We start from the raw sequence: 24,042 nt of genomic DNA, 5'->3' as shown, positions 1-24,042 counted from the left end.
GGCAATGCATTTTATTCTGTCAATGATCCTTTGTTCTTCCGAATCGAATTTTCCAGCCATTCTTAAAGCAAATTTAACATTTAATAGCTCATTCAATTCAGTTTTTTATGGGCTTTAAAATGAGGTGTCGCGGAAGTTGTAAACTGCTGTCGATCTTGCTGTGACCCCCTAGGAAAAGGTTATGCCCCACCCTGTATTTATAAGTTATTTAAATACTAAGGTTTCATTATCGTAATGCATTAAACCAGTGGTTTTCAACCTGTGGTTTCCGAACCACTGGAGGGCATGAAGGCTTGAAGAAATGTTATGAGTTAAATCTTGAATTAAGTCTTGGTGCTCAGTGCCATGGTCCATGGCCACAAAAGGTATTTAAAGGGGGTCCGTGGTGAACAAAAGGTTGAGAATCATTGTGTTAAACTAAGCCTCATGTACTTCTATATCCCTTGCTTGTCCTCTTCTAGATTACCGTATTTTTCAGACTATAAGACACACTGGTGTATAAGATGCAGCAAGATGTCAAAGAGGTAAATAAAAAATGTTTTTTTCTTCCCTGGCCCCCAGGAGCCCTCAGCAGGCTTCAGCAGGGTTGGGGGAAGGCAAAAACACCCCCATTTTTGTGAAAAATGGATGGAAAATGGGCCATTTTCTGCAAAAACTGGGGCATTTTTGCCTTTCTCCAGCCCCACTGAAGCCTGCAGAGTGCTTCTGGGGGCTGGGGGGGGGGGGAGAGACAAAAAACGGCCCATTTTTGTAAAAATGGGATGCGGGGGCGGGGCTTCGGGAGGCCAAAAATGGCTGTATTCAATGTATAAGACCAACATTTCCATGTTCTTTTGGGAGGGGGGAAAGGTATGTCTTATTCTCCAAAAATATGGTATATTCCATCTTGACTGAAGTGTTGGATCTATTCTGGTTAGGATTAGGGTTATTGTTATTCAGAAATTGCAAGAGGTTCATCACTGGAAGCTTTCAAGGAGAGACTGGACTGTCAGAAATGGTATAGGGTCCCTTGCTTGAGCAGGGGGTTGGACTAGATCAGTGTTTTTCAACCACTGTGCCGCGGCACACTAGTGTGCCGTGACATAGTGTAAGGTGTGCCGTGGGAAAAACACTATATATAGTCAATATAGGCACAGAGTTAAAATTTTTTAACATTTTCTAATGGTGGTGTGCCTTGTGATTTTTTTCATGAAAAAAGTGTGCCTTTGCACAAAAAAGGTTGAAAAACACTGGACTAGATGAACTACCAGGTCCTTTCCAACTCTGTTATTATTCTTTTATTCTGGTGTTAGACCCTAGTCACCAGAAATAGCATCCTCAGTAGAGCACAGCAAACTCGACAGGAGTGATGGCAATTTCTTTCCCCTTTTCTGCATGCTCTACTCAGTGAAGCTGAATGGATAAATCCGTTCTTTGTATGAAAGCAACAGCTTGTCACATATTTCTTGTTTCTGATGTCCTTGCATGATCAAAGTTGCCTATTAAAAAAAAAATCCATGCACTGTAGCTGTTCTAAATAAAAGTCAATTTATGTTACTATGCTTTTTCTTACCCTGAAAAGTTGAAATTGAATAGTTCGGTTCTTAAATCTGAAGTATGAGTATCCAATCAAAGCAATTATTCCAATGACCAGAATGATTGCAAAGAATATTCCTGTGCCAGCTCCAGGATGTAGAGAAGCCTTGAATTGAGACAAAGAAGGCAAATGGATAATAGGTAGGAAGTATAATTAAACATTTCACAAATTCTAGAGGGAGAGTCATGTTGCTGTGTGTTAAGATACACAACAGAACATGGCATCACATGGTATTTTAAAATTGATCCAAATGTATTGGGCACAGAATTTGGTACGTTAACTCAGGATGAAGGAAAATGTCAGTTTTAAAGCCAAGAAGCAGGCCAGGTTTTCTTATGCATGCCATTTTGCTATGAAGGTCTCGGTGTGAACTATAGTTTAAAACATGCATATAGGAAATTTGAACTACATTGCCTAATTTAAGAATATGTCTATATTAGAGAAAACAGAAATAACAACAAAACCCAATATTTTGTAAATAAATCAACGTGTTCACCACAACTTGATAGCTCAAACAAATGTTTCTAATGAAGGAGATTCAAAAAGAGGAGATGGTTGTTTTAGTTGTGTTGTTTTCCAAGGACTTTCATGATTGTCCTGAAGATGGGTTCCTCATTTTATAAATCTCAAGATGTTGTAAGTTCCCCAACCAAGAGCTCTTTCATGGCAAGATGTACATCTATATGTCCCTAAGGCACATAACCTATAGGTCCAGAACTATATATTCCCTCCCCTATACAAAAAGTGTTGAGTAAAATCCTCAAGACTATCTCCAGAAGATGAAGTAATATCAACATGACAGTAGAGGAAAATGTGTAATGGCAAAGCTCATTTCCACTTTAAATTCAATTTTGAATTAAAATCTAATGTTGCTATTTTGATTCTGAGTTAAGGCCCATAAATGCCACTTAAGCAAAAGATGACCAAGTGTCCCAAAATAGTTTTTACTTCTTGACATACTCCATCAAGCCTGCTTCCAAAATAAATATTCAGAGTTTTTTTTGGAAGCCACTCCATTCAAAAAAATACATTTCTATATGCAAAGCACTTACAGTTTCAGGAGGTGCCTTTAGTGATGCTTCAATAACATGAATGACCCCATTGGAGGCAATAATGTCCCACTCACGGATAGCTTTACCATTCACATACTTGGTAGTCATCTGAAATATATATATATAACTTGAGCCACAACATGATGAACATATTATATCATCTTACTAAGATACTCTCTGTAACACAATTGATTTTTACAGTGTCAGCTCCAGCCAGCCCAGAGCCGGGCCAGTTGTCAAGACTCACCAGGCTTCACTCCTCCACAAGCAGCTGAGTAAATCTACAAAGCTAGTGATAACTGACTGACAACAATCCACGATTAATTGCCGGGTGGTTTTTGTTCAGGGTTACGAGGGGATGGGTGTGCGCACTACGGGGTGCAGGTTATCCTAATTACTAAGTAACTATAAAAGGTGGTGTGGAGCACCAGGTGGCAGCTCTGACAATTTATTCATTGCCTTAGTGCTTTGTTGATCAATTGGTGCCGGAGGAAGAATACAAACTGCAATTACAAACAGTTTCTGTGTTTGGCTATTTTCATTAACCCTTCGGAACCTGGCATACAGTGCACAGATCTTTTGTATATGATTTGCTTTGTATATGTATACTACTACTGCCTACAAAACTCGCCCTTTTTGTGCTGTTGGACATTAGCCCAAAAAAGACTCAGCTCTTCCTTGGCTGAAGTAGCAGAAATGGCTGGCCAAGAAGGAATGTCATACAAAGAAATTTGCTATTGCTACTCATTCAGTGTAGAAAGAAAGTTAAATCACTAGTTGAGCAAATGCCACCCCCCGCCACCATGTTATTTAATCCAGATAAATAATATATAGTGGTTGCTATAAAGACTACATTGCTGAACTATACACATAGATTATACATTAAAAGTACATACAGAAGGGGTGTCAAAAATGACACAGCAGCATCATGTAATGTATTGCAAATTCCCCTTTGCTAAACTGGGCATGGGCGTGGCCAGCACGTGATGCATCTGATCCGTGGCAAAGATGGGTTGCTGCTGGTTTGGCCCAGATCGGCTGAACCAGTAGTAATGGCAGTGGGAGGCTCCACCCACCCACCCGGACGTTTCTGTGCATGCACAGAAGTGTCGTACATACGCAGGAGCACACCCAAACTGGTAGTAAAAAAATTGGCAATCCACCTGTGGCCCGCAGGCTGTGAGTTTGACATCCCTGATATACAGTATATAAAATAAGATAAACCCTGTGAAAAGTGTAATTCTTTACTCTTTTTTTCTTGTTTTCCTAATCAATGAAAGGAATGTAGAAAGACATTTTTATGCAAAATCATAGAGAAGGAAGTCCAGGAGAATCCAGGCTACTAGCTTAATTTAAAGAAAAATATTAGGGCTGCCAGGGATGTCCAGTGGTAATACAAAATGAGCAGGGTAGAAATAAAAAAGTGATCATAGAAGATAGAACAGGACGACAGAGAAATATGAGGCGTGTGAAGGAAGAGAATAAGCTTGTGCAGATTTTGGGATGTTCCAAGCTCTGTGATCCTGAAGTTCCATGGAGTGCATTTGGGATCTGCATTATGAGTACATGTCCTCCACTTACAACAGTTTGTTTAATAACCATTCAAATAGCATTGAAAAAAGTGAGTTATGATCATTTTTCACACGACCATGGCAGCATTCTGGGAACTACACACATTTTAAAGTTGTTAATTTTCAAAAACACTTTGTTATGTACCGTGTATGCTGGCCTATGACTGTAATAAAGATTTGAAAGGCTATTTCTCCCCCTGAAGACTTTCATTCACGTCCAATTCATATCAGAATTCCTCTGTTTCTGCTTTTTGTACTTTTGGAGGAAAAAAAATCAATGCAATACAAGCAACACACATCAGGATGTATCCTTATGAGCAGCATATTGATGAACAAATCATTACCTTTTTAGTGAGTGAAATCTGCTCCTGGTTTTCTTCTTGGTGTGTAATTAACAGTTTTTCCCCTATTCTGCTTTGGAGAGTTGTTCCATTGACCAAATCTTCATAATATGTGCTGTTCTTGGTTAGATGATACTCAATGTCTCTTCCAGAGAGTGTCTTAAAGTAGTAAAAAATAACAATGTCCACAATCAAAAGGGCTGCATTTGACAGCTGATATCTTTTTCCTTCATTATTTTTATTCAAATCTCATTCCTTACCTTTGCAGCTAAAAATGAATAATTTTATTCCATAAATTATATGGGGAGAATCTTTTTTTACTCTGTCTAAAATAACTCCAAGTAGTTTCTGTTATAAGAGCTCAATTTCAATTAAAAATTTTTAAACAAAATGAAATCAGGTGGAACAAGGAGCCTGTTGGATATTAAAGGAGATACCAGCAAATACGTAAGGGGTTTAAGCATCATGACTGGGAATGAGACTGTATATATTAGTATTTTTACAAGCTAATGTATATATCAGTGGTTCGTTCCTCTCCCCGTCACTATCAGTACGCTGCGCACAGAGCCGGGCTTTAAAAGCAGGTATGGAATGCAGGTGGGCGGGTGGGCCAAATGAGCCACCGTACCGGTATGGTGGCCGCTGCTCCCGGCTGCTCCCGGTATGGCTGTACCGGGGAGATACATATATTGCTTCATCACCTCCATAGATTCAACCTATGTTCCATACATGTTACGCAAACAGCCAGAAGTAGGCAAAATTTTAGGATATTTGTTTAATTTCATAAATTGATGACATGGGCATTAGGAACAATGAGAATTCAAAAACAGCAAACATTACTTTCCATGATCATCCTACTTAAGCTTCTGGAGCTGGCAAGGAAAACATTCATTTTTTTCCATTTACCTCGTTCTTCCTCAAGCCATCATTGCTTGGTACAAACAAGGTTGCTTTAATGGAGAGATTTGTGAGGTATTTCATGAACTCTTGGCCTTTTCTTGAGGTATTTGAATAAGTGGAAATCTCCTGTGAAGATAGTAAATTGTGACAGTAAATCATTATGACATATATTCTGCTATGTTAAGAGTCTTGCAAAATAATTCCTGAGAAAAGAAAAGAATGCCCGATAAACAAATAATGCTTCTGAGATATTTTATGAAGCCCTCAGATTCTTCTTGCATGCAAGGATCCAAAATGCATTTCTTAATGACACATATTTAAACAAATGAGTTGAATCAGGGTTGGCTTTTTCCTTTAGAAATGGAAAATTCTGCTTTTAAGGACAGTTGCTGAAAGGTGAAATCACTCTCTTCTAGTAGAGTGGATTAAGACCATTGAAAGAAGGCATGTAGTATGTACTTTCAGATTGAAGCTTTCACAGATAACTATTTTATGCTGTTATACTATTGCAGGGGAGGGCAGAAAGTCTTGTTCGATCCTCCTTTTCTCCCTCTCCTCCTCTTTGGAATTCAACCAGTAGTCTTGTCAGCCTGGAGGCAGAGCAGATCAAGAAATAACCCCGTGGAAGACTACAGACTTATTTCATTTGGATTGGCTATAGCAGCATAGTCTTGTAAGATTGATTGTGTTCTCTACTGGGAAGTAAGAAGCATCAGCAAGCCTTCCAGAAATGGAGTTAGATTGCTGGCTTCTTGTTGCTATTGGTAGAATAAAATGAGCAGAGACTGGGCAGCCCAGTGGATTGCAGGCTTGTGGATGTAGAAGGCATTTATCATAGGAGCAAAACATAGGAAAAGTGGCCAGGTCTCTTCTGGCTCCAGGGATGTCATATTTTGCAGCTGAGGATCTCATGCCCCCTATAAGCTATAGGATGCCAATTTGCATCTTGGATCACAGAACAGAACAGAAAAGGAAACCTGTTGCTTCACCCTCTCAGGAGGAAGAGTTACTATTGTTAGGCCCTCCAATAGTTGGATTTGACTGTTTCCAAACACTGATAAAAACAAATTTAAAGCAGGTGTTTTTTCAGTAATATCTTCTTGACTTGAATGATAATGAGCCCATTAATAAAACCGCGGCATCCAACAATTACAATATTTTCAACTATAGTAACAGACTGTTTGTCACATTTATTGCTCCCCTTTAAACAACTGATTCAAATCATATTTTATTTTATTTATTTAGTTTGTCACTCATGTACAAGATAACAGGAATAAGAATAAACATGAATAAGAACACAGGAAATGGGTACAAATAAATGGGGACAGTAGGACAGAGATGTTAGGCATGCTGGTGCGCTTATGCACGCCCCTTACAGACCTCTTAGGAATGATTCAAATTTGTTCCTTTGCTTTCTAGGGGGGGGAAAGCTTTGCTTTTATTACTCACCGAGAGAAAGTTTGTAAGTGTTGGGAAAGTAAAGAGGACTTGAAGCAAGTTTCCACTGCATGTAAATCCATCTCCCACATAACCAGTCTTACAAGTGCAATTGACATCTATAAAATAACAAAGAGAGTTTAGATAGGAAACTGAAATGGTTCAAGGGCTTGAATATCTAATAGGAATAGGGGGCCTTTTCCCTAAGACTGACCCAGCTCCCAGGCCTACAAATAATTAATTTCCCTGCAATATGAATTATATAATTATATACTAGGACCTATGCCTATTAAAATGTTTACATATTGTTTCTCATTTTAAAAACTGCTTATAACTGTGATATGCTTAAATACAATAAGGTAAAGGTTCCCCTCACACATATGTGCTAGTCGTTCCTGACTCTAGGGGACGGTGCTCATCTCTGTTTCAAAGCTGAAGAGCCAGTGCTGTCCGAAGATGTCTCCATGGTCATGTGGTCGGTATGACTCAACACCGAAGGCGCATGGAACGCTGTTACCTTTCCACCAAAGGTGGTTTCTATTTTTTTTACTTGCATTTTTTACATGCTTTCAAACTGCTAGGTTGGCAGAAGCTGGGACAAGTAAAGGGAGCTCACTCCATTATGTGGCACTAGGGATTCGAACCCCCGAACTGCCGACCTTTCTGATCGACAAGCTCAGCATCTTAGCCACTGAGCCACCACATCCCTTTTTTAAATACAATGTAAATATGTAAATATAAGGCAAATTTGCCTGAGACTGCTACAATTATAAAAGTGTCCAAGATCTATAAAGACTTTAATTCAGACCTCAATGGGTTGAGCCTAGAGTCAAGATGGCAGATTCTGATAATTCAAACATTCTTCTATTTTTACCTTTGACTCGGTAACAGAAAACATCCCAGGTTTCAGTCATGTTGACTCTGATTCCGTAATCAATAATGCCAACAACTCCTCCACCACATTTTGGGGCAGAGAAAGCTGTTGGATATGCGACTCTTCCTTTAGCCAGCCAACCAGCCGCACACAGATGATATTTGGCCTGTTGTTAACATGTAAGGAATACAATTATGAAACAAAAGAAAATGGATAACGATCCTAAGCTAAAGCTATGGAGCTTATCCAACATAACAAATATTGGAAAACGAACTGCTTTCACTGGGAGACAAAATGAATATAGCAGTTCCTACTGTGTGAACATGCACATGAGGGTTACATTAGTGAGAATGCTACTGATCACAGACTTCTGTGATATTTATAGAATCCTAGACGCACTCTTTGAAGCTTCAACGGGGTGAATGAGTCACAGCAACAATATGAAAGACAGATTGACTCATTTTCCAAATAGAACTTGGAATTCTATCCCAACTCTGGTTGGCAGACTGTGGCTATTACACACTGGCAGTCTGGATTTTTCCACAGAACTGGCTGCAAATGGCTCATATTTGTAGAAGAACTTTTGCAACCTGGATATCTATGGAGTTTCTCAACCATCCAGGACATGGTCATCCCAAAGGTGGTGTTCAAAAGGTAACTGAATTTCTTGGTTTTTTCCCCCTTGAAATCATTTTGCTTGTCATCCAATATCTATGGAGATTATCAGTAATCCAGGTCATGGTTGTCCCAAAGGAGCTTTTTCCCCGAGGCAACCGGACTTTCTGTTTTTTCTTTGAAGATGTTTCGTTTCCCATCCAAGAAGTTTCTGCAGAACTGAAGAAGCTTCTTGGATGAAAGCAAAATGTCTTCAGAGAAAAACCAGAAAGTCCAGTTGCCTCTTGAAAAAGCACTTGTGGGACATTCTCATCCAATACCATGCATATTTTCCCTCTTGGCTAGGATAAATAAGCATTCTTACCTTTTGAGCATATAAGAGCTGAGTGTACGTAGCTACTGTAGCACTTTCATCTTCACAAGTCTTATTTGCATCAGCAAAAGTCAATTTATACTGCCCTTTGGCAGACCGTACGTGAAAAACACCAACTGTAGCATCTGCAAAGAAGAAAGATGCAAAAATATTTAGGGGTTTCCAGACATGATGATTTATAAAAAGCCGGAAAACATCAGATATAAATGGTGTTGCTTTGTAAAGACAAGAAAATGAAGTATTTCCTTTGCACAATTGCATATGTCATACCAGCTTCGGTATATCCTGACTATATGATTATATAAAATGTTGAGCCTCTCTGACATCTCAAAAATCTATGCAGATAATACAATAATTCATTAGTCTTGATATACTAGGGATTTATGCACACACTTGGTGCGTATTTAGACATGGTTGTATCAAATGCGTATATATCCATGTTGTAACAAGGTGCAGATTCTACAGCTGAATGTTATATTTTTGATTTGAAATTTTTTGGTAAATATGCATATACTGTAAATGCATGGAACTATCATGAATAGTGCGGGTGTAGACCCAAGTTGTCAAAGCCACCAAATTATTGTTTTTAAAAGACCTATAACAATTGACTGTTGTTGAGTTATTTCATATTAGAACCACCTCTTTACTGTAAAGAATTCTCAGATTTAGCATCATTAAGAAGCATAGATATATGCTTCTTAATAGCGTAGACCTGGACAACCTACAACTACACTGCCTACGGTCGGACCTAAGCATAGTACACAAAATTGTCTGCTACAACATCCTACCTGTCAACGACTACTTCAGCTTCAACTGCAATAATACACAGACAGGCAAACAATTAATACAAACTCAAAGTAAACTGCACCAAACCTGATTGCAGAAAATACGACTTCAGCAACAGGGTGGTCCATGCCTGGAATGCACTACCCTACTCTGTTGTTACATCATCAAATCCCCAAAACTTTAACCTTAAACTGTTTACTGTGGATCTCACCCCATTCCTAAGAGGTCTGTAAGGGGCATGCATAAGGGTACCAGCGTGCCTAACATTCCTGTCCAACTGTCCCCATTTTTTTTGTATTTATTTGTTGCCACAAAGAAGAGGGAGTCAAACTATTCTCCAAGGCACCCAAGTGTAGAACAAGAAGCAACTAATGGAGTGGAAACTAATCAAGGAGAGAAGCAACTTAGAACTGAGGAGAAATTTCCTGACAGTTAGAACAATTAATCAGTGGAACAGCTTGCCTCCAGAAGTTGTGAATGCCCCAACACTGGAAGTCTTTAAGAAGATGTTGGATAGACATTTGTTTGAAACAGTATAGGGTTTCCTGCCTAGTCAGGGGGTTGGACTAGAAGACCTCCAAGGTCCCTTCCAACTCTGCTATTGTATTATTGTATTCATTTCTTATGTATATACTGTACATATACCTGCTTATATGTTTATATATTATATTATATTATATTCATACTTAAACTTGTTTTCTCATACATGCTTGACAAACCAAAATAAATATTTCTAAATTAGAAGACTGACCCTGGAAATGGAGGTCGGCACAATTAGCATCTGCATGGCATTGTCCATTGTCCTGTGAACATCTGTCTATTGGCAGTTGATTTACTTCACAATCAATTCCATCCCCAATGTAGTTCTGTTTACATTCACATTTACGCTTATCCTGAAAGGAAATTTTATTATAACTGAGTATATCAACAGACTTATAGATTTTGTGTCACAAGTCACTAGAGCTGACTTTAGACTTCTATTTAAAAACAAAAACTACATTTCAAATACCCATGATAATGCAAAGTCTTGCAAAGCTTAAAACAGTTTTTTCTTTCATGAGTAAGTCTGTTATTCTGCTATAAATCTAGCTAAAGAATGGACAATCTGATGCCCTTCAGTTATCTTGGCTTTGGTCTCCTATTTATATTAGATACCTTGTGCCAAAATCAAGGATAACCCTATTTGGATGACTCTCTAAAAGGTGATTAACTGGATGACTGTCTACAATAAACTTATTTTTCCCCAGGAAACTCTTGCATATTAGATAACTTCATTTGCAGGCATCTATGCATGCTTCTTTATATAAACAGGAAAACTAATTCTACAGCAATATTTAAATACATAATACTTACTGGTCCTGTCATTGTACAGACAGCATGTTCGTGACATCCACCATTGAGTCCATCAGTACAAGGGTTGATACCAGTGCAGGTATAGCCATCTCCCTGGTATCCTTTCTGACATGTACAGTTGACTTTCACATCAGTTTGTACACATTTTGCATTCTTGTGACATCCACCGTTGTTTTTCTTACAAAGCTTCTCAGCTGTGAAGTGCAAAGAAGCACAGATCAAATGAAGATTTACATCAGAGGGCCCTTGGAACCTTGTGACAAAAGTTTCCTGTCATTTTAAGATAGGAAACATAATCGAATTTATAAATAAATGTATAAATAAACTTAACACAATTTAGCAAGCAAAGAAAACCCACAAACTCCTTCCAAAAATCAGAGGGGAAAAAAGATACCATCCATCAAAGGATTGCCCATCCCTGCTCTGCACATTTCCCATCCCCTATAGAAAGCAAGTATGTCAATCAAATAGAAGATAACAGAAATAACAAAAGATAAAAATGTTTATATAACTTTCAACATTACGTAGTTCATTCAAGAGTAACTTTGAAGGAAGAATTTCTAGTCCACTATTGTGTTTGAAGATATTTAGCCCCGATGATCAGAACTGCTAGTTCTGATGGTTAAACAAAATATTGTTCCATAATAGTAGGTGATCAGAGTACAGAAAAGTTTTCATCTCAACATCACAGATGGTATTCAGCCAGTTTGGGCTGGTTTGCCAGAACCAGTAGTGGAAATCGCAGGTCCCACCCTGGCTCTATGCCATCCTCTTTAGGGACATTTTTGAGGCTGGGTGCATGCGCAGAAGACAGGCATGAGAGCAAAGCGCATGCATGGAAGGCCGGACATATGCACGGAAGGGGTGCATGGGGCGAACTGATAATAACAAAATGTGAACCCCTCCGCTGCTCAACATCTGCTTTTTTTAGTAAGAATCCACCTGTGGCATGTGGTTTGTAAGTTACACTTTATAATCCAGTGGGTCAAGTAAACATAGTTTCTCTTCATTCATAAAGTGTCTATACTCTTTCTTGAAAGCTGACCCAGAGCTCACTAAAATACTTCTTTGTGGACTACATATAATTAGTTTCATATTCTAGAACAGTGTTTCTCAACCTTGGCAACTTGAAGATGTCTGGACTTCAACTCCCAGAATTCCCCAGCCAGGGTTGAGAAACACTGATCTAGAATGTTCCATGGAGGAATGGGGAAAGAGTGGCGGGGAACAGGAGTTTATGAAGAAAGATTCTCACAGTTTAAGATAAATGATAAAAAATGCATTCCTCAAGTTTGAGGAGCAGCTGATATTTATTCTGTGCTTATGATAATTTTTACCTGTACATGTAAGTCCATCCCCAGTATAATAAGGCTTACACTGACAAGTACCATCAGCACTACATACTGCATTGACGGAACAGCTGGGTGAGCATACTGGGGTTGAAGCTGTAAAGGAAAATTAAAAACCATAATTTAAATTTATGTTCTCAGAATCTCAAGCCCAACAGTAAAGAGTAAAAGAGTGAAATAAATATTTTGAAAGATAAAAAGAATGGGTAGCCTTATTGCATCCATGCTTACTAGCTAAATCAAATTCAAATAAATCAAATGCAATTGCAAGTTTGCTTTAATTATTGCTGTTTTGTCTTTGCTTTATATATTGTTATGAATAGTTGTAGCTAATCATAAAAAGAAGTGTTTTTGTTGCTTCAAATATAGGTCCATCAGATCTAGCTGTAAAACCTTTAAAAACAATAAATAGCTGTGAGGGGAGAGATAAAACTCTCTTTAATACTATCTAGAGTTCATTAGGAATTTTCAGCACAGAGAAGTCCTTTTCAAGTGAATTAATTAAGTCCAAGTGTTTATTTCTTGGTATGAGGCATCCATCTTACAACTGTTGTTTCTATTGGACATAAGTAGACAATGATTACTCTGATAGCAGATCATTCCTTCAAAACTTACTCAATAAGCACAGAACTGTCTGTCAAGAGAATATCTTATGTAGGAAACAAGGTTGTAAAAAGGATTTGTAAGATAACATGAGAATCATGAATCACAGGTTGCCCAATGTGTAAGTTGTTTAAAACCTGACATTTAAAATCAATTCATATTAGGTTTGGTTGTTATGATATATAAACATAACAAATGAGTATTATTTGTATAACAGCCAGAGTATCAAGACTGTAACAGCCACTTACAACCGAAAATTGAGCTTCTCGGATTTTTCTTTAACCAGTTTTATTGAAAAGATAGGGACACTTGTGATACCTAAATCTGAGTAACTGACTATTGTAACCTTACTACCCAATTTATTTGTAAGATTTTTAGGGCAGAGCATTCTTGACCATCTCACTGATCTCCAGCTAATGCAGTGGGAAGGTCGACTACTTTCCCTGATGAAGGAAGAATATGCAGATAATCTACACTTTTTGATATTGTCTTTGTCAGATTTTGATAAGCCAGTTGCATACAGCTTTTGTATTTGTTGTACTACAACTTTTGCTTTGCATTTGCTCAAAGCATCAATGTTGTAGTATAGATACTCCATAAATCATCCATTTCCAATCTATTACATTGGGAAGTGCAACTTTCAGAATTATATTCTCTTGAGGATATCCAATTGGGAAAGGCTGCCCTATTGTTGTTTATATCTATCAATCTACCTATCCATTCATCAACCTTAGGAACCTTAGGAAGCAATGGATTATCTCATAGTACTTCAATATCAATAAAGTATGAGAATAATATTGTTTTCTTTCAAGTTCTAAACAAGAAATCAACATAGGAAAATAATTTAGCAATCTGATCAGTCAAAAAGACAAAAGCAAAATGAACTGTTCTCTATGAGCAACAGATTTACATGATCAAATATTGTAGTCAGACCTAATTTTGTTTCACAGAGCTGTCCAGTCCATCCAGTTTCACAGAAACAATGTCCTGATCCAGAAATCCCTTCATCACACTGTCCATGTGCTGTACAATCACAATCTATGAATAGAACATTATTAGATTATTAGGACAATGATCCACATGGATGATTTAATTCATAAACTGGCCTTCTGCCTTAGGATCATTAGTTAGTCTTTAAAAAGGCAATTCTCCCAATAATTAGAAAATTAACAATGATCTAGAATATGGCTTTGCATGAAGGGTCCATTTCAGTGGTGGGTTTCAAAAATTTTTAGAACCTCTTCTGTAGATGTGGTCTGCTTTGTGGGAGTGGCTTGCAAGCCATGTGACTGGGTGTGAGTGGCTTGGCAGCCATGTGACTGGGTGGGCGTGGCCAACTTGTAAAATGTGGTGAAACTCACTTAACAATGCTCTTGCTTAGCAACCAAAATGTTGGCTCAGAAACTCTGGCATTTGAAGCACGCAGGTCTTAAAGCTGTCAAGTTACAAGACCCCTGCACCCCTAACCCTTTAGAAAAAAAAACCCCGGGGGTGTTCAAACTTGACAGTTTTAAGACTTGTGGACTTGAACTCCCAGAATTCCCCCTCCAGTCATGTTGGTTCAGGAACTCTGGCATTGAAGTGTGCAAGTCTTAAAGCTGTCAAGTTACAAGACCCTTGCACCCCTAACCCTTTAGAAAAAAACCCCAGAGATGTTCAAACTTGAGAGCTTTAAGACTTTAAGGTTTAGATAGGACTCTTAGAGGCGGACGGGGTGATTGGTGAGTCAGCCAATCAGTGAGTGGCAGGCGGGGCAAGGGTGGTGCGGATGGGCGGGGGGAGGGAGCTGGAACCAGTTCTAAATTGCACGGTAGATTTGTGGAACCTCGTCTATAGAAGAGGTTAGAACTGGCAGGAACCCACTGCTGGTCCATTTATAATATTTGTCTGTATTGCAGATTTCCTAGTCCCGCTGAGATGAATATATGAAGCTCCCTTGTCCTGGATTGTACATCTTATTACTGTCTACTGGTTCACATGAAGTGTCCTAAAACTCTAGGAAATAGAAAATACACTCTAGAAAATAGAGTGTAGTGTACAGATTTGAAGGGCAAAATGTGATTCAGAGACATACAACCCACAGCCTTGGAATCAAAATAAACTAAATTTATCTTTTTCCAAAACTGCATGGGAACTGCATAACAATTTAGAGAATCTTTGTGACAGAAATTCCTGTGATCAGGCCAGAAATTTAAAATACAGAGAAAATTGCTTATACACAAAGTATTTTATAGGTTTTTGTAGATTTTTTGGGGAAAAACCTCAAGTACACAAGGAAAAAATGAAAACAATAGAGAGATTTCAGTTCCCATGTGTAGACATTTCATTAATTTTGTTAAATTTTCATTTTATCATTCAGGGGATCCGAGATATACACGTTTACAAGCAATCTCCCACCCAGGAACAGAGTAAATTTAGTTCAGCAGCATTCCTACATTATTTGTTTCAGATATGCTATGCATGATGGTTTGGATTAGAATAATTGAATTTAGCTCTCCCAGATTTAGGCCAGACATTTGATCCAATGAATCATGCAAGTCCTCCTACATTGGCTCAATGTTACAGTATATTTGTTATTTAACTGTAAGTCAACAGGTAACCTACTTTTGCATTCTAAACCATATCTTCCTGGCATACAGAGCTCACATGCAGTCCCATTGAAGGCAGCATTACAAATGCATTCTCCTGTGCCAGCATAACCTTCATCACAGTATCCATGGTTATTGCAAGGAGCTTCTGGACCTCCTGGGCAAGCTGAATAGGAGTAAGAGGCAATGAGTCAATCCTTATACATATAGATTTAGGGGGGGGGGGAAATCCCATCTATGCCCTCTAATAATACATTGGTATTTAATTGCCATAATTCCTTGGTCCATGCTGACTGGCAATTCTATGGGCAGAGGTCCAAGATATCTGGAGACCACTAAGTTGGTGAAAGCTTAGTCTGTTAGGATTTCTAGTTCCACAGGAAGTGTCTCCATTGTTATACCCAAAATACTCTTTCATTTCTCTTAGCAAAAGATCAGACTATTTTCAATCTCTAGCAGGAAAATATAGAAAAACTAAAAATTGCACCAGCCTATTTTTCAGGCATTTGTTGTTATTTGTGAAGTCATGTCCGACCCATCACAACCCCATGGACAATGTTCCTCTAGGCCTTTTTCTGTCCTCTACCATCCCAGGAGTCCATTTAAGCTCATGCCGACTGCTTCAGTGACTCCATCCAGCCACTTCATTCTCTGTCGTCCCCTTCTTTTGCCCTCAATCGTTCCCAGCATTAGGCTCTTCTCCAGTAAGTCCTTCCTTCTCATTAGGTGGCCAAAGTATTTGAGTTTTCATCTTCAGGATCTGGCCTTCTAAAGGGCAGTCAGGGTTGATCTCTTCTAGGACTGACCGGTTTGTTTGCCTTGCAGTCCAAGGGACTCGCAGGAGTCTTCTCCAGCACCATAGTTCAAAGGCCTCAATTCTTTGGCGCTCAGCATTCCTTATGGTCCAACTTTCACAGCCATACATTGCAACTGGGAAAACCATAGCCTTGACTTTACACATTTTTGGGGCATGATGTGTCTGCTTTTTAGTATGCTCTCTAGCTTTGCTACAGCTTTCCTCCACAGGAGCAAGCGTTTTTTAATTTCTTGACTATAGTCCCCATCTGCAGTGATCTTGGAGCCTAGGAAAATAAAATCTGTCACTACCTCCATTTCTTCCCTATCTATTTGCCATAAATTGAGAAAGCCAAGTGCCATGATTTCAGACATTAAACATCTCAAAAGAGTATATCTGGACAACTGAAGATCAAATACAACACACTAGGCACAGTAATTTGCAATAATAGGTCTGTCTTCCAATAAAATAGTGCAGTGTGGGACTATATTCATATTAACTATTCTAACCATCTATCTTATTTTCGAGGATGTTCCATTTTAATTCTTACCTATTTACCCGTTTTTGTCAATTTAGTAGTCTATTAGCATTCCAAGGCTACTAAGAATGTTCAATCTTTCAACTTTTCTGCTTTTTTTGTACTTTTATAAACCTCTTTTGCACTTCTATAAGCTGGAGACCACCATTGATCCTGCAGATATTTTCTCATGACAATGGGGGATGTCATTTTGGGCACAAGGAATTTACATTCAGAATGAGTTTGGTATTTGTGAGTGCACCAACATTCTGAAATTATTTTAGAAAGTACAAATGAAGATATAATACAGGGCAGAGCATCAGTCCATTCTGCAAAAAGCAGATAAGATGCCCACTGGAATCAAGATACATTTCATTTATAACAACATTCTTTCTTGACCTTAATTATAGACATAAGCCCAATTAAAGGCAAAGAACGTTAATCCTTTCAGTTGCTTCAAAATTTAATTGTACAGGCAAGGGAGCAGAAACTCTTGATCTCAGATAATTCAATTCCCCTACTACAAAGCTCAATCAATTCAAAGAACTGAATCTGCTGAACAAAAATCTTCAACTAGTTTAACATTAGTTTTCCAACCTGACCTATTTAAATGTGTTACACTAGAATCCTGATTTTGTTTCACCAGCACGACCAAGCTGAATGAGGATGAAAGGAATTGCAATGCAACATAATGCAACAATCGAGGAACATCTAAATAAAGTCTATCTAGGACAAACAACTTTTTAAAAAGAAAAATGATTTGGCTACTGTTAACTTAAGTTTCTACAAGTTTCCTTTAGTTCAGTGCCTCCACTACTCAAGCACCTACTCCATTTTTGAAACATATTGAAAATCCTCTAAAACTTACTTCAATGTATGATAATGAAAAGAATATACCAGGAGTAACAACTTTTCATTTTATTACTTTTTAAAATATATATAGACCACCTGTCTTTATCATATGCTACATGATTGACACACACCAGCTTTTCTGCTTAAAGGTCAAAGTAGACTTTGCATGGGAGAAATGTAGTAAGATATTTCAGGTTTTCTTCTTAGACAGTGAAAGAAGAATCCAGTTTTCACCAGAACAGTAAACCAACATTCCCCTTGTTTTTTTCTAGATATGAATTATGTCTACTCCTAAGCCTGCAAAAAACCCTATGTAGATATCCATAGTCCTTCATCAAAGTTCAAGTATTTAAGATTGTAGCGACTGACCTTGGCATTTATTTCCAAAGAATCCTTTGCAGCACTGTGGTATCCTCATTGCCATAGAGCAACTTCTCCGACAGCCCGACAGGATCCTGTGGCCGATGGTATATTCACATTGCTGCTTGTCTCCCTTATGATTTTGTATGTGGAAATAGGAAAACAAACTAACTAACCAGGGTATTAGCAGACATAAGCATCTCATAAGGCATAAGCATCTCTGTCTGACCGTTGGCATGAATTCCAACCTACTGTGTACAAACAATAGAAGTACTGACTTTGTTAGTAAGGAGAGATTGTGTAGTGTAGTGGTTAAGGTGTTGGACTAGGGATAGAGAGATCCAGGTTCTAGGACCACATGGAAGCCAGCTGAGTAAACATAAGCCAGTCACTCCCACTCAATCCTAATGAGGGTCAGTCTGTGCAACAAACTGGCTGGCTACTCCTCATTGGATGAGACACTGATGGTTCCCCAGTCTCGTGAACTATGTGAGCCCAGTTAAAACAAGCTGACTTTGGAACCAAATGGGACAAAGCTAAGAAAAGTAACAACTTAGTCTAGTGATGGCTAACCTTTTCGACACCGAGTGCTGTGACTGGAGTGTGCTTTTTTTTTTTCTTCAACACTTTCAACACCCTAGGGCTACAGAAGACTGGATAATAGTCATAATTGTTTAAAAATAAGTACCCTGTTTCCCTGAAAATAAGAAAATAATAAGCCCAATCAGGCTTTTGAGCACATGTGCTAAAATAAGATGCAGCAGCCATGAGGTGATCACGTTTGCCGCCTCCTGTATCTCAAAAATAATAAGACCTCCCTGAAAATAAGGTCAAGCGCTTATTTTGGGGGTAAAAAGAAAATAAAGCCCTATCTTATTTTTGGGGAAACATGATAATACTGATTTTTTTTTTTTTTTTTGCAGATTTCATGATTATTTGGGGAGGAATTCTGTGGTGATTTTTTATTTATTTTTTGGCCTTTAAGGTACACAAATCCTGTGTGAAGGCATATAAAACATCTTATGTCTTCCTGCTCATCTTCACATATAGGAGCAGATATTTACCACCAATATTTGGTGATTCATCAGGAAATTTGGAAATATGGCAAAGAAATAGAAATTGGGGTTTTTGTTTCACTTTCTCTGAACCCTTTAAAAAAATCAGTTGATTATTTAAAAATTGAATAAAATGTACAGTCACAATTACCGTTACTTTACTTCCACCAGGACACTGATAATTCCTGAAACAGTTGACACAATCTCCCTATTGAGAAAGGAAATACATGCTTTAGGCCAAATACTTAAAATAACACTTGCCAATTTTTAAAATCACATACTTCCTTATGCATACAATGAAAATGCCTTATTGCATGAGCTACATAACCCAGCATTGTGAAATACACAGCAGACATAATTTCCCCTTATTTTTGCAATCACGCTCTTGCATGGAGAGATATAGTGATTTCTATACTCCAATATAGAATCTTGTTCTTGCTATTTGCAAAAGTTCCATAAAATCAGCATATTTGTTTTACCGGCTTTGTTCATATTAAGATTGTATGGAATGCACAAATCACTGTCACAGAAATAGAAGAAGAGTTGACAAAATAAAAACCGCAGCTTTCTAGCCTGATGAAGCTTCAATGCTTTTGGTTGAATTTGGCAGAATCTGTGCTTCTTTGAGCCCACAAGGAAGCTCAAATGCATAATGGAGAATTTTTCAAAAAGCAAGTTCAGTAAACAAAATAAATGAAGATGAAGAAAGCACTACACTTCATTAAGTTGTCTTTATAATAGGATTTAATACCACTGAGTCATAATGATTTGCATTTTTATATATAAAGCAATCATTCTTGCTATGAGCCATGGTGGTGCAGTGGTTAGAGTGCAGTACTGCAGGCTACTTCTTCTGACTGCCGGCTGCCTGCAATTTGCCAGTTCAAATCTCACCAGGCTTCAGGTTGACTCAGCCTTCCATCCTTCCAAGGTGAGAAAAATGAGGACCCAGATTGTTGGGGGCAATATGCTGACTCTGTAAACCGCTTAGAGAGGGCTGTAAAGCACTGTAAAATGGTATATAAGTCTAAGTGCTATTGCTATTGCTAGGCCACGGCAACAGCTAGAAATACTGGCTACTTAAATCTGTTGTTTTTTATATCACAAAACAACTAGGAAGGACCAAATGACATAAGTGATGTCAGAACTATTTTAACTCTTGGTCTCAATATGAGCATCCATATAGCAACGAGAGCAAGTTTGGTATAGTGATGAAAGACACCAGACTAGGAAAAGAAATACTATGAGTTCCAGGATGACCTTAAGCATGAAACCAGTTGTCATTCTTACTCAACTTTTGGAAGTAGGCATTGACCAACTACTTCCAGAAATCTTGCCAAGGACTTACGGAGGAAAAAAATGGCGGCCTGAAGATGGCCCCATTAAAAGCAGAGCCAGAGATATGCCAAAGAACGAAGAGCCAGACAGTAGAGCGGCTCCTCAAATCTCCCTGAATAAGGAGAGGAGATAGCAATAGCAATAGCAATAGCAATAGCAGTTAGACTTATATACCGCTTCATAGGGCTTTCAGCCCTCTCTAAGCAGTTTACAGAGTCAGCATATTGTCCCCACAGTCTGGGTCCTCATTTCACCCACCTCGGAAGGATGGAAGTCAACCTTGGGAGTTAGACTTATATACCGCTTCATAGGGCTTTCAGCCCTCTCTAAGCTGTTTACAGAGTCAGCATATTGCCCCCACAGCCTGGGTCCTCATTTTACCCACCTCGGAAGGATGGAAGGCTGAGTCAACCTTGAGCCTGTGAGATTAGAACCGCTGAACTGCAGATAATAGTCAGCTGAAGTGGCCTGCAGTACTGCACCCTAACCACTGCACCACCTCGGCTCACAAGTGTCCCAGACATTTGTTCCTAAACAAGGAAACAGCAAGGCAGAAGTCTCTGGTCCATTTAGAGCTCTGGAAGATGAGTGATTATCAGAGGGGTGAGATTCAGCTGGTTCGGAATGGTTTTGGTGAACTGGATGTTAATTTTAATCTGTTTCGCCAAACCGGTAGTTACAAGAACCAGCTGCCCACCCTGCCCCTCTCCTCCCAGGAGTCTCCACACAGCCTGTTCATCATGCCAGGTAAGTGCAGGGCCTGTGCAGGGGCTCTGGGATGGCAAAAAATTGGCCTATAGGAAATACCGGAAATCTGAGAACGGGCCTGTTTGCGGCATTTAGAGAGCCTCCAGAACCTGGAGGAAGCCATTTTCACCCTCCTGGAGGCTCGAAAAAGCCTCTGAAGCCTGGGGAGGGCAAAAAAAAAAAAAAAAGAACTACAGGAAGTCTGGAAATGGGCCTCTAGAGGACCTCCGGAGCTGGAGGGGGAGGCAAAAATGCCTCTCCCGCCACCATGGTGCAAGAAGCCAACTAGGCCATGTCCCCATGGCCAGGCCCACCCAGCAACTGGCCAGAGAACCGGTTGCGAACATTTTTCCAATCCCATCCCTACATGGCCATCTTGCTGAAACTGCAATTGGTGCCTTTAAACGGAGACTAAATTTGCATGCTTCCTTGTGTAATTACATCTGGAAATTGCTTGTTTGCTGCTTTTTAACTATTATAACTACTTTTGGATCACCAAGTCTGGAAACACCAGGCAAGTTCTCCCTACAATCCTTAATGAAAGAAAATTTTAACTACAAGCTCTTATGAACTTAAAAAAAATAAACAGCACAAAAGTAATTAAGACTTTAATTTCAGAAAGTTATAAGCGGATAAAGAGTCCAGATAAATTTGTAATAAGCTTGTAGAATTAATTGTGAAGAATGCTTCCTGTGGGAAAGGAGATTCATTTTGGATTTTTTCTAAGAGGCAGTAGAGATAGCCAATATTAAACATTGGGCAATAGAGGGTACTAAATATTTTAATTAAAGAAGAATATATAAAATATAATCTAATAATTCCCACACCTCCATGAGTAATAAATAGATAAGCATGAATATGTGTTTATACATACATAGGGTGTTCCAGAAATAATAGGGCAGCTACTGAAATAAGTGCCAATCACACAATGTTGATATTATTATCTTCATTTTGATTGTTACATTTTACACTTATATTTGTACAAGACTAATAATCTCTTTTTGAATAATTGTTAAATTTAAAAAAATACTTTCAGATTTGGAGTATTGGTTCTGGGGCAGGATGGGTGGATGGATGGATGGATGGATAGCAAGCAAGCAAGCAACTGCATTAGATTCATGTGATATCTGGAATGGCAACAACATTTCATTAGAAAAACTGACCGGAAATTCAGTTGTCATAAAAGTGTCACAACGACCACCAAGGGAGGGATCAGTTAACATGCAATCAATCCCATAAGCAATGCCATCATCAAACTCTAGCTGCCTTTGTATTATCTTGCATCTCCTTTCATTAAGGAACAATTCACCCTAAAAATAGATATAAATTCATGTTGATATTAAGAAAAAATATATGACATGGTTAGGGGAAAAGGGAAAAAGATTAAACTAGTCATAAACCTGGTACTTTTCTTACTTCTGGATAAAACTTCCATAATCTTAGCCAGCATGGCTTATGGTAGAAAACTTATATATACATATTTCATCATACAATTCTGTTTTCAATAACATTATGTTAAGCACCAAAAAGGAGTAAGAAATATCGAGAATAAGAAATCAGTTTTCCTCGATTTAACAACTACCATATAATAGAACCTGCCCATTAGGGTCATAAAGCATGATGGTCATAAAGAAGATTATCATGTGATTGAACGCAGTTTTATGATCTGTATTGCAGTGATCATTAAAGGACTACCATGATCGTAAAGTGAATACCATGGTCATTAAGCGAATCCATTGTTCTCTACTGGAAGTAAATGCTGGTAAAAAATGTAGTAAGTCACATTTATGTCAAAATATGTTGGTCTCTATTTTTTCCTTCATGCTGCTAAATGTAAATGAAAATATTTGATTGTCCTTTCTACTTATTTGAAACTCTCATTTATTTATGATGCTGTACAATGGTTAGCATAATAAAAAATATGGATCAACTTCAGAGGTGTTGAATTGGGTGAACCGGTGGTGGTGATGGTAGGCTCCGCCTACCCACCGGGATGCTTCTGTGCATGCACAGAAGCATCGCACATGATCATGAGCAAACCAATAGCAGGATTTGCAACCATCTCTGATCGATTTATTTAAAAATGATAAATACTCACAGTATTGGTGTCATCATCACCACATTTCACACTCAGATCTGAACCTTGAAGTGTTTTCAGTGAATCTGAGCTTGGAAGGGCATAAGCTAAAATCTGTGGAAGACACAGGGAAAAGATGGAGGAAATTCAAGTTTAGAATAGAGAAGTTCTATTGTGCCCATTTTATAAATTTAGAAATAAATTTGTAAATTTTATAAATTGAGACCTTAGAACGCCTTACCTTAGCATTCCCAATAACATGGAATTTCAAGTATTGTAGCAGTTTCTCTTTGTTTGACATTTTGAATAGTTCGTCTTGCTGTTCCTTTGGCAGAGCTCTGATTACTTTGTCAGTGGGCCAGAACAAAGTGACTGGCTGATGAAGAGGATCATTAATAAGATTTATCAGTCCTGACTTCTACAAGAGGATAAAGAAGAAATCTGATTTTGTTTCTCAAAACAATTTGCATGTCATCTAGCAAGCAAACAGTGAAAAAATGAATGTGGTTCGTTTTGACATCTACAGTCAATTAAGGCATATCCACCATGCAGACTACCAATTGATTTAAGTGGAATTATGATTTTGAACTCTAAGTCAACCATGTAGACCAGGTGTCAAACTCAAGGTCTGTGGGCTATATCCAGCATGCAGGATGCTTAGATGTAGCCTGCGGGCTCGCCCTAAGAAACAGTGAAGGACCGACCTGTGGTGCCTCTGCCATCAAAAATGGAGCCCAGGGAGGCCACAAACACCCATTCCTCCTCCTCCCGAGGTAAACACAACCCTGCATGAAATTGAGTTTGACACCCCTGATCAATGGTGGGTTTCAAATTTTTTTAGAACCTCTTCTGTAAGTGTGGCCTGCTTTGTGGGAGTGGCTT

The 24,042-nt window shown here is 38.5% G+C and overlaps 1 protein-coding gene across 4 annotated transcripts in view; it reads right to left on the bottom strand.

The window, feature by feature from the left end:
• The window catches only part of STAB2 (stabilin 2), a 100,661-nt gene that overhangs the window by 3,831 nt on the left and 72,788 nt on the right, over window positions 1-24,042 (bottom strand). For all 4 annotated transcript variants that reach the window (XM_032220784.1, XM_032220786.1, XM_032220785.1 and 1 more), the window contains 17 exons: window positions 23,402-23,578; window positions 23,182-23,274; window positions 22,247-22,393; window positions 19,150-19,206; window positions 17,953-18,076; window positions 15,435-15,584; window positions 13,764-13,868; window positions 12,216-12,323; window positions 10,879-11,072; window positions 10,277-10,418; window positions 8,731-8,864; window positions 7,752-7,917; window positions 6,890-6,996; window positions 5,447-5,566; window positions 4,544-4,699; window positions 2,629-2,736; window positions 1,553-1,681 (listed from right to left, as the gene is read on the bottom strand). In XM_032220784.1, coding sequence (XP_032076675.1) covers window positions 1,553-1,681; window positions 2,629-2,736; window positions 4,544-4,699; window positions 5,447-5,566; window positions 6,890-6,996; window positions 7,752-7,917; window positions 8,731-8,864; window positions 10,277-10,418; window positions 10,879-11,072; window positions 12,216-12,323; window positions 13,764-13,868; window positions 15,435-15,584; window positions 17,953-18,076; window positions 19,150-19,206; window positions 22,247-22,393; window positions 23,182-23,274; window positions 23,402-23,578 — 2,217 coding nt within the window. The remainder of the gene's footprint in view (window positions 1-1,552; window positions 1,682-2,628; window positions 2,737-4,543; window positions 4,700-5,446; window positions 5,567-6,889; window positions 6,997-7,751; window positions 7,918-8,730; window positions 8,865-10,276; window positions 10,419-10,878; window positions 11,073-12,215; window positions 12,324-13,763; window positions 13,869-15,434; window positions 15,585-17,952; window positions 18,077-19,149; window positions 19,207-22,246; window positions 22,394-23,181; window positions 23,275-23,401; window positions 23,579-24,042) is intronic.

The sequence above is a fragment of the Thamnophis elegans genome, chromosome 7 (genome assembly GCF_009769535.1).
Source record: "Thamnophis elegans isolate rThaEle1 chromosome 7, rThaEle1.pri, whole genome shotgun sequence".
NCBI lineage: Eukaryota > Metazoa > Chordata > Lepidosauria > Squamata > Colubridae > Thamnophis > Thamnophis elegans.
Note: the sequence above shows the minus strand (reverse complement) of the source record. Positions and strands in the feature narration are given on the sequence as shown.